General features: G+C 45.2%; 1 protein-coding gene across 1 annotated transcript in view; it reads right to left on the reverse strand.

Annotated features, from left to right (window-relative positions):
* Positions 1-3,227: 3,227 nt before the first annotated feature.
* LOC143099892 (ATP-binding cassette sub-family C member 4-like) overlaps positions 3,228-13,765 on the reverse strand; it is a 47,023-nt gene continuing 36,485 nt past the window's right edge. The window contains exons 26-31 of the mRNA XM_076262803.1: positions 12,858-13,013; positions 8,859-8,948; positions 8,212-8,384; positions 7,566-7,671; positions 5,818-5,952; positions 3,228-4,417 (exon numbers count right to left, since the gene is read on the reverse strand). Coding sequence (XP_076118918.1) covers positions 4,322-4,417; positions 5,818-5,952; positions 7,566-7,671; positions 8,212-8,384; positions 8,859-8,948; positions 12,858-13,013 — 756 coding nt within the window. The 3' untranslated portion in view covers positions 3,228-4,321. The remainder of the gene's footprint in view (positions 4,418-5,817; positions 5,953-7,565; positions 7,672-8,211; positions 8,385-8,858; positions 8,949-12,857; positions 13,014-13,765) is intronic.

The following is a 13,765-nucleotide window of genomic DNA, read 5'->3' on the forward strand; positions in this document are numbered from 1 at the left end:
GTGATGGAGCATGCACAGGATTTAGAGTTAAAGTATGCAAAGGGCTTCCCAGCTCTCCCAGATCCAAAGAGCTTAGCCAGCCCAAAGGCTCCCACTCAGGTGAAGCTTCCTGTTTCACTCTTATTTGTTTTTACTAAACATTTGCCAAGATTTCCCCTCACTTCTGTGAACAAAAGAGCTTACCGCACCAGGCCATGCACCAAGGCTCCAAAGAGAAGCCCCAGCATGCTGCTCTAACAACTCATCTCTGAGCGCTTTTATCTCTAAGTTCTCTCCAGAGTTTGTCTTGACTAATTGGGAAATTAAAAAAAGTTAACATGTAAGTATGTACCCAAAACAAGAAACATAATTTTTCTTCTGGCCTGCTGGTATAATTGTTGTTGCTGTTGCAGGCCCATTCCTTGAGTAATGTATGTGTTTATATGTGTGTGTGTGTGTGAGAGAGTGTGTGTGTGTGGTGCACAGCTCTGAGATCCCCGTAATGAAAGGTGTGAGGGTTCAGGCCTTCACAGGGTCAGAGCTGATGAGAAGAATGCTGAGCTAGCGTGATGATCCTGTTTCTGCCACTAGAATAGCACAGTGACTTACAGACCACAGGCCGTTCCCCTGTGGGTTGCGGTGTCTGACAAAAGTTCATATTGTTGTCAGAAAACTTGACTTTCTGACACAGATGGAAGGGCCTGCAACAGCAACAACAAATATACCAGCAGACCAGAAAGTTAGCAACTTTTCATTATGTGTTGTCAGTTGTGCAAAGGTGAATATTAACTTAGTTTCAAAGTGAAAAGAAGTTGATAAGCAGATAGTGACTCTCGGAAAGAGAAATCAAGAGTGGATTCCGCATTAGGGCTGTGAAGGGAATAGAAAGCGCCCAGGTCTATTTTTACCCAAATATGATTCCATTTTGCATGAAAGCCAAGGCGGTGTCAGCAGCGCGCTTTGTGGAGGTGATTTTGTTGTTTGTTTTTCTGAACGGCTCTGGGGGTAGCCGTGTTGGGCCTCGGGAGCTTGTCAGATAGGCGCTTTGCTGGCGCTTTGGAGATGGTGAAAACACCGGTCCCCGGGGGAATCCCTCTCCCTGCTCCCCCCGCTCTCCCCGTGTCACCAGCTCAGAACAAAGCTGCCAATGTTGCTCGCCTTCATTTCACTCGCAGCCTGTCGAAACCTTGTTTTCCTTCCTCTCCCGCTCTTCAACAAGTACTTTATGTGTGGATCTGTCAGGTCTGAGCAGCGCACAGGAGGAAAAAACGGAGATTTTTTTCTTTTGCCGTCTTTCAGCACCCAGTTCCGCACACCGCAACTTGCTGCTATTCAGCTCTCTGCACCATGCAATTTGTTTTCATTTGTCCAACTGTGGTATCACCCACAAAAGAAAATGCTTGCACAATAAGAAAAATACAAGAGGGGAAAAAAACTGTAAAATGACATTGTCCCATCAATCCGTAACGGGTACATGATTACATTTTCAAAAAACCTCCTCATCATGGCTCACAAAACAACCTGGCACAATGTGTGTGTCTTTTTTATTGTAGCTACTTGTTACATTATGTCTTGCAGAATTGATTATAATACACCCCTTTTTCCCCCAAAACAGAATGTCGCATACTTCTTCAGAATTGGCAACACCGTATCATATGTCTCTTAAAAAATGCAGGCGGCCCATTCTGTTCTGCACACTCGGCGACGGTTTGAATTCATCCGTCATTCTCATTCACCACGTCCATATTGTGCTGACTGCCTCAAATTGTATTTTATTTCTTTAGGATTAACGGCTTTGTGTGGCGGTCTAGGTTTCTCTTTCACTCACCCCAGACAGACGTCTATTTATTAAAGCCACATCAGCAGTACGTTGACAGCATTGCTATTTTGTCCACCATCAGATAAGTGTTAAAATAGCCTCCATTCTAAATGGCAGTGAAAAGGTATCAGGTTTATAATACTTATTGTGCAAAACTTTGTTGTTGCCATTCTGGCCATGGCCGTCAAGGAGGAGAGGGAGGCGCGGAGGAGGAGAAGGAGACAGAGAGAGCAGAGTGGATATGTGCTGACTCTGATGTAGATTGGGCCTCGAGTATTCCCATTGTGACCAGCCGGGTAGTGCCGCAGTCACCGATATGTTTGGAAGACTGTCAGCGCTGTGTCAGGTGTATTCGCGTCTCGGAGCGCCGCGCGCGCCTACATCTGCCGCACGCCTGCTGCCTGCAGCCCGCCACCTCCTGCCTCCCTCGCGCTCTCCCTCCCTCCCGCGGCCCTGGCCGACAGCCCTGACACCCGACACAAAGTAATCACAGATCACAGCGTTTAATCACTGAAACAAGCACTCCAGAGAGGTGGCAGTGTCAATATCCCACTCTCTCATTATCTGTTTGGATTGCACATCCACACTGTCAGATAAACAGAGTGGAAAATTAAGATTAAAAATATGGTAATTTCATTTCAGGCAGCAGGGCCTTCTCTCACTGGCCCATTATGCTATTGATTACTCAGAATTCAATTTCTCTTTCAGGGTAAACCTTAATCTATTTGCAAGCCCACAATTCAACTCCCCCGGGGCTATTTGGGAGTAAGTAACCATTTAATATAATGCTAACTGAAGAGAAAAAAAATCACTATCTTTAATGAATTGTGTAAATCAGTCAGCTTTGATGACCTAATGGTTTTCAATTCAGAGCCCCAAATTACTCCTCTCTGTGAACTCCGTTTAACAATAACTAGACCTAAGCATGCATTGTAAATATATAAATATTGCACTCTAAATGTGTTATAATTGTTTCTATTTGTTGCACATCTACAGGTCAAAACATTGTTGTTAATTATCGAAGCTGCGATGGTGCTAATGACATCAATAGTGTTTGAAGCGGAATATAATATGGCATCATCTCTTTTGGCAGCAACTCACACAGGAGGGGACACACTGAGCTGAAAGGGAGAATAATATAACCAACAAAACAATACAACGGGTAATTGATATATTCATATTAATCATGACTGCTTAATTGGATAGAAGAATATTGCTCTAGCCCTTCATTCAGACGACTGAAGCTGCTATTTTAAAAACATTGCTCCAAATTGCAGATGGCATGATAAGTGAGGTAGACATTACAATAAATTAAAGATATAACCAGAACACAGGATAACAAAAAATACACCGCTGAATATAAATAGATTATATTTGTGTTCGGTTACTCCAAATCATTTCAAAACATTTTTGTACGATGCAGCACAGCTTTATTTATTGCATGGTATTATCCAAGACACATGTAGGCTTTTAGATCACAGTTTAAACATGAGCTTTTCTCGTACTCGGATACTGATTGCAGGTGTACTGAGCACCGAGCACCGTGACAAGCAAAGGTACAGTACTTTAGAGAAAGTTGCCTTTCCAGAAGGAATGAAGAGTGCTTTCAGAGCGAGGCTTGATATCATTCTAACAGGAGACCTACTCTGGGCACCGAGTACAGACTTCTGTCTACAGAACTGACCTGCTGCCCTTCCAGTAGTGCAGTCCTTCTCTCAGAATAGAGGTAGTGAGACAGAACTACTGTTTACTGTACTAAAGGCTAATGACTACTTTGGTCATTGTGAGGGAATAAGTAAACGTGCAATTCGTGAAAGGGTCAAGGCACAGTATTCTTCATAACAACTAGCTCTGCCTGCTTGTTCTGACAGTGGACTCTCCTCTCATGTGTCACAATGTGAGAAGTGCTCGGAGCTGATAATTTTTTCCTTGGTATATCATACACTCATTGGTTTGTAGCTGTCTGAAACTGATCGTAACCTGAACTGATCTGTGTTTATCCAGAGCAATGAAACACAGCGTCACTTGTGATCACAGCTGTCACTGTGGTCTACACACGTGCACAGGAGCAGAATGGAACAGATCATACCTCATTTACTAATAAACACAAAACTACCTCACACGGATCTGGCACAGAGGCTTACAGGCACTTGCTCCCAAGATTTTCAACTGAGTTGTAGCGTGCTGCATTTTACATGTTATTTCAAGTCTGATACTACCATGCCTACAGCATGCCTGACCTTGGCTGAGCTGTACCCATGATAGCATGGTCATCTAAGCAGGTACTGCACTATACCTCAATCACTAGGAGACAGGTGTGTGTGTGTGTGTGTATGTGTGTGTGTGTGTGTGTGTATGTGTGTGTGTGTGTGTGTGTGTGTGTGTGTGTGTGTGTGTGTGTGTGTGTGTGTGTGTGTGTGTGTGTGTGTGTGTGTGTGTGTGTGTGAGACATCCTCTGGGTCCTCCTCCCAGAGTGGATGGCTGGCGCGGAGAGGGGAACAGGCAGGCCCAGTCTCTGGTGCCCTACAACGCCGTCTCAAACAGAACACAGCTGCCATCCCGCCTGGCCGCCTTCAGAAGGCCGTTCACCATACGTGTGCCGCTCCTGTTCATGAAAGACTGCAGGGCAAATACCAAGACACGGTCAACTAGAGGAGCATCAGGGAAGCGGGACATTCCACTAACATTTGGTTCCTTTGGGTCTTAAATGTAACCACTAAAGAAAATTATGACACAGATGTCTATACAGAAAATATATCACCAAACAAGACAACATTCACACTGGGGTTTTTGCACCTTAAAGCAAATATTTCCTGACAATTGTTCTCTCTGTAACAGGCACATGCTGTGACAGCCTGTAGTATTATTAAGGCTGCTTGTGCTCCTTGTCTTGGTGCTCATGTTTATTACAGACTTTTTCATTTGATAAAAAAAACTGTCTGTGAAGTAGCAAAAAAGAAACAATCAATCCACATTTTTGTTAGAAAAACATACTGAAACAGTTGGCCTTAATATTAGATTTACTTCAAACCCCTGCCTTTTTTATGCAGCTTACACAAAAGCACCGACATTATCAGATGATTTAATGTATTTAAACCTTGACTGACAAGCATAGAAACCTAGAACTGGATCTGGCAAAGCTCTCAGTATGTAATAAGTGGTGCTAGACGTGCCTGGGAGTTGGAGTAATCTGATCTGGGGAGAGCGCCCTACAATATAGAAAGGAGACGTAAGGACCTGAACAATGTCTCCTGCAATCCGCCTCTGTGCAGAGTAAGGCGATACCAAATAAAGCAGCAGTGTGCTGAGTCTTTCAAATCACTATTTCACCAATTTCTAGCTGTAGCGGCCCTGATACAGCCGCCCTGATAAATTTGTACCGGGGACACAGAGGAAATGGAATGATGCCTACTTTTTCTTATTTCACAAAGACCTGTTTGAAGTTGCAATGTCGTATCAGCGCTCCCTGACAGATGCACATAAAATGGAATTGAACAATGAATACCAAGACCCTTATCGGAGAAGTGGCTTAAGGGGAAATATATCACAAATGAATTTCAAAGAAAAAAAAAATTAAGTATGAGCACTATTACAGTAATCCCCATAGAAACTTTATCCCAAATCCTGACAAAGTTGAACCCAATATTCCCAAATGGATAGTGCGGCAAGGAAGCAGCTTTTCTGGAATTACTCAATTTCAAAATTATATTTCTAAAGGGAGATAAGATGGATGTCTTCTGTGATAAAAAGGTAACCAAGCGATGGAACGAGGTTCTGAACCAAGTCCAGTTTCACAGAGACGGAAGCTAGAGTGCTACGTTCCAGTGGCTGGGAGGAACAAATGAAGAAGGGAAAAAGAAAAGAAAGAAAGCGTGATATACGGACAGATACTTTTTTCATCTCCGACAATGAAAGTGATAGAAAACGTCCTGGCAATTTCACTGGTGGTGACAGAGACAGGGCACAAAAGCACAGACCTAGTGGACAAACAGTGAGGTCACACATGTGGGTGTGGCTACCTGTTTGGCGGTGTGGAGCAGGGCGGCGGCCTCCTGCTTGCCCGTCTGCTGGACCATCTTGTAGAAGATGCCCTCGTGGTCCTGCAGCAGCACGTAGGGCTCGTCGTACTCGTGGATCCTTCCAGCATCCAGAACCTGCAATCAGTCGCAGGACACAGCGCACATGATCAGGGCGTGGGCCAGGCAGCCATGTACTTATTAACCTTCTCAAAGCAGCACCTCAGCTCTTTCACTGATGACTGAGGGACACGCCAAGACAATGAGAAGGTTCAACCATCTATTTCAGGTGACTCATATGAACGAGAAACTTGTTTGTTTTCCCAACTTGCTATAACACCCTATATAGACTAGAGAAGCAGTGAGGGGCCTTTCAGCACTTCATAGGGGGTCATCAAGTTCATCTATTGCACTGTAATTAACTGACATACACACACACACACACACACACAAACACACTCTCTCTCACACACACACACACACACACACACTCGCACACAATTTATCAATGTGTTTTTTATCTTAAAATGAAACACTGGAATAGAATGTCATTTCCTGAGTAGATACATGACTCGTTCCATACAGATAACCGTATCTGTGACCAACAAGCAGAGACTGACAGACCTCCACTTTACAGCCACAATGGGGTCAAAGAGCAGCTGATTTAGCTTAGTAACAGACCTATGAGTCCATTAGGGAGGTTTATTATTGAGGACAGCAGATTCACAGGGGTTCCTGAGCCCCTCTGTCACTCAGACAGTGCTGCAATATGGGGGCATTTGACACCAGGCCTGGGTGTGGATGGGCGCCCGCTGCGCGGCATTTGGTTGTCCTCTTCAACCCGTGCACTGGCCTCCTGACCGCCGGGTCAAGCCCTGTCCTGGTGGACGGGGAACAAATGCCACCACAAATGGCACTAATTGTCACCTCTGCAGGCTTTGGCATGGGAGAGGGCAAAGATCAGGTGGCACAGGGCACGGGCAGAGCTCTCCAGCAGCCGACCAGCCCGGCCCGACTGAGAGGGGCCCAGGCCGGCTGTCACAGGCACGGGATGTGGAGCACTTAACAGCACCCCGCCAAAGCTAAACACACCCAGTCCAGTTTCCAAGCACAGGAATATCTGACCCCTTCAAGTTTGCTGGCAAGAAGGAGTAGACTAGAAAGCCTTTTTGTCTTTTAAATGGGGTAAGAACACTTACTAGCCCACTCAGATTAAGTGTGACACTTTAGACATGTATGGGTCAGTGCTTATGCGATATGATAATTGTGTCCGTTTTAGTAACACGTCTCAATTAACATCCCTTATTTCCCTTTAGAGAATTGTGGAGATCCACTTGAAAAGACTTTGTTGAGTGGTAATTGGCAATTATGTTGAACAGAGCTGAGCCAATTTCCTGATCAGGAATAAAAGGGAGACAAATGTATCAGAGCAAATGATGCCTTAATGGCTGTATTCCACTGTTCTGCTTGAGTCTCAGTTAATCCACTGTGAACTCTGTAAATAGGAGACGGTCCTCTATCAATTTAACCGTATACCAAGAATCTATCATTACAGGCCTTTGGCAAATATTGAAACAGACAACTAGGCTTGGCCTTGGCAGAGGTAATGACAATAAAAGTCACATTACAGACACAGTTAACAGCTTTAAACAATAGGGTTCCATAACATCTCATCTGAACTAGCTGTTCCTATGTGACATTTCTAGAACCACTACATAACAAAAGGGAGGGAAGTCTCCCTCTGTACTCACCAATATGCGGTCACTGTCTATGATGGTGTTGAGGCGATGGGCAATAGTGAGCACAGTGCACTCCTTAAACTTCTCCCGAATAGTCTTCTGAATCAGCTCGTCAGTCCTGAGGGAGAGGAGAGCTCACATCTACCATCAACCATCCACATTCAAATATCATCAAACAGGCTATGAACGTTCTATAAGTATATAAGTAAGTATAAGTATAAGTATATATACTCTTTTGATCCCGTGAGGGAAATTTGGTCTCTGCATTTATCCCAATCCGTGAATTAGTGAAAGCACACAGTGAACACACAGTGAGGTGAAGCACACACTAATCCCGGCGCAGTGAGTTGCCTGCTACAACAGCGGCGCTCGGGGAGCAGTGAGGGGTTAGGTCAAGGGCACTTCAGCCGCTTCCTACTGGTCGGGGTTCGAACCGGCAACCCTACGGTTACAAGTCCGAAGTGCTAACCAGTAGGCCACGGCTACCCGAAAGAATTTGTTTCCACCCAGTGAATGAACTAAAATGAAATCCACTATAAGCAATGAACCTTCCATTGCTTATAGTGGATTTGTGCGTAAGTGTATATGTTTCTATAGGGGAAGCAGGAGTGCATAAGTGCAGTGGAAGTGGGAAGTGCATATGTGTATGATGATGTACCTGGGGTCCACATTGGCCGTGGCCTCGTCGATGACCAGGATGCGGTTCCTCCTGAGGATGGCCCTGGCCAGACACACCAGCTGCCTCTGGCCCACGCTGAAGTTGGAGCCGGCCTCGGCCAGCAGCGTCTCCATGCGGCCCGGCATCTCCTCCACCACGGCCCTCAGCTGCACCTGTGCAGGGGGACAGAGGGGCCAGCGGCCAATTACCCCTCAGCACAAAGGCCTCCTGCCGGCACCTGTTTAAACCCTCCACGCCCCAAACACCCATTAGCTGCCCGCGCACAAAGCAAGGCCAGGTCCGGGGCTGACCCGGGCCAGTGCCCACTTGTGACCGGCCTCTCTGGTTCTAATCCAGGCCATCAAACCCATTGAGGGGGGCATGCAGGAGCCCGAGCCCCTCTCAGTGGGGGGAAGCCTTCATCCCACTGACACTGGCAGCCAAAAACATCTCCCCAGCACTTTTCAATGGCTCCCAGTTACAAGCCCCACATTGAGCTGGGCCCCACGGCTCTAATGGGATTTCCCCCCACGCCTTGTGGCGAGCGGGCAGGCTGAATGGCCGCATTGTGCTGTGGGAGGGGGGGGGTGCGAGGGATCCTCCCATAGAGCCGTGATGGGGAAGCGCTGGGAGCCACGCAGGAGTACCTCTTGGAGTGCATTCCACAGGTCCTCGTCCGAGTGCTGGTTGAAAGGGTCCAGATTCTTCCTCATTGAGCCCGTGAAGAGAACCGGGTCCTAGGAAAATGGAGGGACACACAAAGAGATAGAGAATGAGAGAGAGAAGGAGCGCTTTGGGCTTAAATGAAGCGGGGAGCAGGTTGAAAGGGTTAAGACAAGCTTTACAAAGCAGCCGCATTCAGCAAGGTGGAGCTACTACCACTAACCTTCCGCACAACAATGCAATCAGTAATAAGTTCAAATGATTGGCAAAACCAATATAATAGACTAAGGATGTAGCCCTGCGAGTGTCTGCTTCACCTTCTTAAGGAACAGCAGTGTTCATCCTATTTGTCCAAATGCACAAACACATTTATCTGTTTATTAGATGTTATGCTGTTATGGACGTTTAACACAATGGCAGAGACAATCTATTTGTAAGCCTTTGTAAACTGATTTGATACTTTCAAAGACTGGCATGCAATCACTGCACCTGGAATGTCAACATGCATCTGTAAATAACATATCCAACCCCTCCTGAAAGTAAATCACAAAAATGAAAAGGTTTTGACTTTGTGTCACATTATGTCACGTTACGTTATATCCCAAAAGGTTATGAGTAAAAAGATGAAAATACCAAAAATAATGAACACAGTTGTAAACATGGCTTTGTCACCTGAGGCTGAAAAATCTGAAGATAACTTACTAACTTAAGCCGTAGTAATGCGTGGTAGCCACAAACAAGGGCCTCCTAAAATGTTCAAAAACATCAATTTGAGGTACAACCCTAACAAACAACCCCTGAGCTCTTCTTCACACAAGCATAGCTTGGTTTACAAATTTCAACCATACAACAGTCCCCATGAAACAAATTATCAATGATACGTTTGATAAATTTGGTCTGGCAAGGCCTTGACTTTTTCCAATTGTTAATTAAATAAAATAAAACTACTCACTCAACACCAACCCAGCAACACCATGTTGGGTTTTAGAAAAGATGCCACAATGTATGGAAGACTGGAAGCTAAGCTAGGACTGGAAGCTAAGCTAGTAGCTTCCAATGCTGTTCCAATAATAACCCCTGTGCGCCTTGCCTCCACTCATATTGTAATGTTTCTACACATCAGTTGAAGGCCATAAAATGTTGAATGAACTCAATCAATACACATACTGCACGCCCTGCATCTATTCTTTGCTAACAAATACAGTAGGGATATGACCTTCAGTGGTGGTCAGCGAAAAAGACCACTGAGAAATCACTGACCACCTAAGGAAGCTATAACAATTGGCTAGAAGCCCTCTTTCATGTGTGCTCTGCTCTGCTTGAGAATGGTCCTCTCTGCTGTGTGGCCTTCCACAGCCCTTCAAGTGGGCCCTCAGCCTTGCCCCTTCACACCTAGCACAGAGGAGCTTCGCTGTACATTCAAACATATTATCACCCGGAGAGAAGAAATACTCTTTTCTGATTGGCTGGTGGGGTGGCTATTAATTCTGAATAACAGGACACCGTTCCATATCAATGCTTATGAATGGTAACTATAACAACCATAGTAGGACGACGGTTGCGAAGCGTTATCCCTTACTTAACATTGAAGGTATTGGAACTCAGAACACTGAAAAGACTCCGAACAAGCCCTTGAACAAAGCATTTGCAATTCACAGAACGATGTACTGTAGAAGAGTATTTGCACATGTGCATGTGTTCTTCCAGTAACCCTTTTATCAGCAGGCAAACACTGCTGGGCTTTCTGTCCATGAAAAATGACTTATTTGATGACATGTTTACAAGCTTGACATCAATCGGAAAACACTCTGACTGGTCCGTTTTGCCCATTGTAAACAATGCAGATAAAAGAGAGGCGTCAAAGCCTGTTAACATTCACAATGCAGCCAAGGGAGTGGAATACATCAGCATTTAACACAGCAGTAATCTTCTCCCCATCACGTGTCCAGTTAGCACCACGAGAGCTGGAGAGTGGAGACAGATGGGGAGCAGTGCGATGCGTGTTATTGACAGACACTCGCCAGGCGCTCTTGGCAGAAGAATTCAATCTGAGGAGCTATGGCTTCAGCACAGTTACTAAAATCAGTTTCTAAAAAAAACAATGTGCATTCACACAGCCTGAGATCTACCTAAAATAACAAGACAATTTCAGTAAGGTAGATCCAACTGCATGGAGTTTGTGCTTACCTTTCGTCCTTTTACCCTCCAGTTGTTGTTTTTTTCACCGAGTAATGCCAATAAGCTTTCTTCCTCCAGCTTCAGTAAACCTCAATGTCATTAAAGCAGCTCAAGTCCCAATTCAGTAAAGGTTTTGTGACACTCTTTAATTGAGGATCCGATGTTGAGTTGGACACACAGCTTTTCCAAAGGTTGATTATGTGCTCCAACAATTCTAAGCCCGCTGTTTGCTGGGAATTCATTTCTGCTTTGATGTCATTCCTCTAGTTTCAATAGAACGTGAAATGGATTCTTTTTAAATGCCACATACTAATAGAAGTTTATCATAATCAAATCTAAGGGAAGCTGGATAAGAATGGAAGTGCTGGCAGCCGATGTATGGAATACATATCAGAATCTGCAGATTCCCAATCACAAGGCACGGCAACAAGCATCTTATTTCCAGTTATTTTCCATTTGAAAGGCTGACTGAATATCACTTAAACTATAAGATGGTGGGGAGGAATATAAAGAAGGTCTCCAAATGTACTACACATTTGTAATGGAGCAGTGGAGGCCATGAGCAAGGTGAAGTCTGAAATATGGGAATCCAGGAGAGGAATCAAATATAATTTCAAACAGGAAGTCAGCAGAAATATGCAAGCTTTTGATGAGTACCTCAACATGTATTGAATAGCAGAAATTCCCATGCTTTAGGTTGAATTACCAAAATAAATGATTCAGGGGTTGTTTATTTGATTAAGGATGTGTTTATAGCCTAATAAAAAGACATGCTATATTTGCAAGTGTGCAAAAAGACACAACACACACACACACACCTGTGCAAAGAAAGAAACACACACACACACACCAGGCTCGCGGCTCGTGGAGAACATCTCATCCTGATCGCTCAAGCTGAGGGCACAAGAGCTGCTTTAGAGCGCGGAGAAAGCTAATCTGGAGCAGCGCTGATACCAGAAACCCATCAAGGCCATGACAAGCCCCTTTATGAACTTGTTTTGCAAATCTCAGCTGCAGTCTCTCATGTGCTAAACAACTCCTGCTGCAGTAAATAATGGCAAATGAGCAATCTAAGGGGAAGTGGCAAAAACTCTCCAAAGCAGCTTTCACTTTTTTCCCTTCTCCTTTGAGGGTGGAGTGTGGAGGGGGTGGGGGGAGTAATCTCCTGTCAGTTATGGAGCTCCTCTCAACCCAAAGCAGCCGTGGGCCGCGTCTTCCCCTCCACTTTCCTGACACCAACCCCCTGGCTGGCATTTTCTTAATGTGCTATCGGTTTCAATGAGCGGAAATAAAGTTAAACTGTCTCAAGGCATCCGTTTGTCTCACTTTCAAGCCCCTACAGTAAGCGAAGACTGAAATACTCTTCACCGCCCCCCCCCCCCCCCCCCCCCACCCCACCCCACCCACGCGTGTTAAAACAAACAGGCCGTGTGAATAAGAGCCAAAACGTACAAAGGTGTTAGGTGTCACATGACACTTGGAAGCTTACCTGCCAAAGACTGAACAATTTGCCTGGGGAAGGCCACAGAATCATCATCCGCATGGGAGAATATCCGCTTACGTTCACAGCGCACACTCAGATCTCTCAGAGTGAGTTGTTTTTATGCACAATTATTGTTAAAAACTCTGAGCTTGCCTCATCTTTTTGGACAATGAAATGAAATGAAAGGTGTCTCTATCAGTTCCTACCAGCCCCATAATTCCATGTGACAAAACAAATCAGCATCAAAAACAAAGTAAAACAAATCAGCATTAAAAATCAAAGTAAAACAAAGTTCAGAGCAGCTGCAACAATGGCGCAGTACCTGTGGGATTATGGACATTTTCTGGCGCAGGGTGTGAAGGCCGATCTCGGAGGTCAGCACGCCATCGATGGAGATCTTGCCCTGCGGCTCTGCCAGGCGGAACAGGGCCGAGACCAGCGAGCTCTTCCCTGCCCCTGTCCTGCCCACGATGCCCACCTTCAACACAGCACAGGAGCTTTGGGTTGGTACACATGCGCAGATCAATAGGTCAGTGCACCTCTAGTTCAGACAACACTGGCCTCTTCACTATACCAAGTGAATACGTATAAATACAAAGAAAATCTTTAGCTTGTTTTCACTTGTTCTCCATAAACTGGGCACTTTATAGAGATAATCAGTGTGTTTGTATTGCCTGCTGTAAAGGCCCTGCTTCTGGGTAAAGAAACTTCCAGAAGTTTTACTTCGTATTCGTCCCTGTTCTCCACGTCCTGCTCCTGTGCCCATCTGTCAGTGCTCCGTCAGCGCACTGCTAACACGGGAGACGTGCCGTCGTCTCCAGATCCCGGCCGCTGGCTCCTATCAGCGCATCAGTTGTTAAACGAGACAACCCCGAAAGACATCTGACATTAAAAAGGCAAAAGAGCTCGCAAGTTTCAGCCACAAGAATGTGATGCTATCTCATCCTCTGCTGATTTGGCCTCTGAGGGTGCTATCATTTGCGTTCCGCATGAATCTCCTGAAAGTTGCTGTGCGCAACCCCTATATTGTGCGGATCTGAATCTGACAGAAGACCCAGAGAGCAAAAGCAGGCTAATCAGCACACTAACAAAGCCACACAAAAGACTCAGAAGAAGGCAAATTAATCCAAGAATCTAGGAGTTATCTTATTTTTTTTGTCATATTAAAATGGAAATGTTGGGGAGGAAGACTTTCCAACAGCTATCAAAAGTATCAAAGATGATCTCAAT

This window comes from Alosa pseudoharengus, unplaced genomic scaffold, assembly GCF_046254945.1.
Source record: "Alosa pseudoharengus isolate Yale_2024_CS ecotype anadromous, Long Island Sound unplaced genomic scaffold, YU_APseudo_1.1 YU_APseudo_1.1_scf_3, whole genome shotgun sequence".
NCBI classification, from domain to species: Eukaryota; Metazoa; Chordata; class Actinopteri; order Clupeiformes; family Clupeidae; genus Alosa; species Alosa pseudoharengus.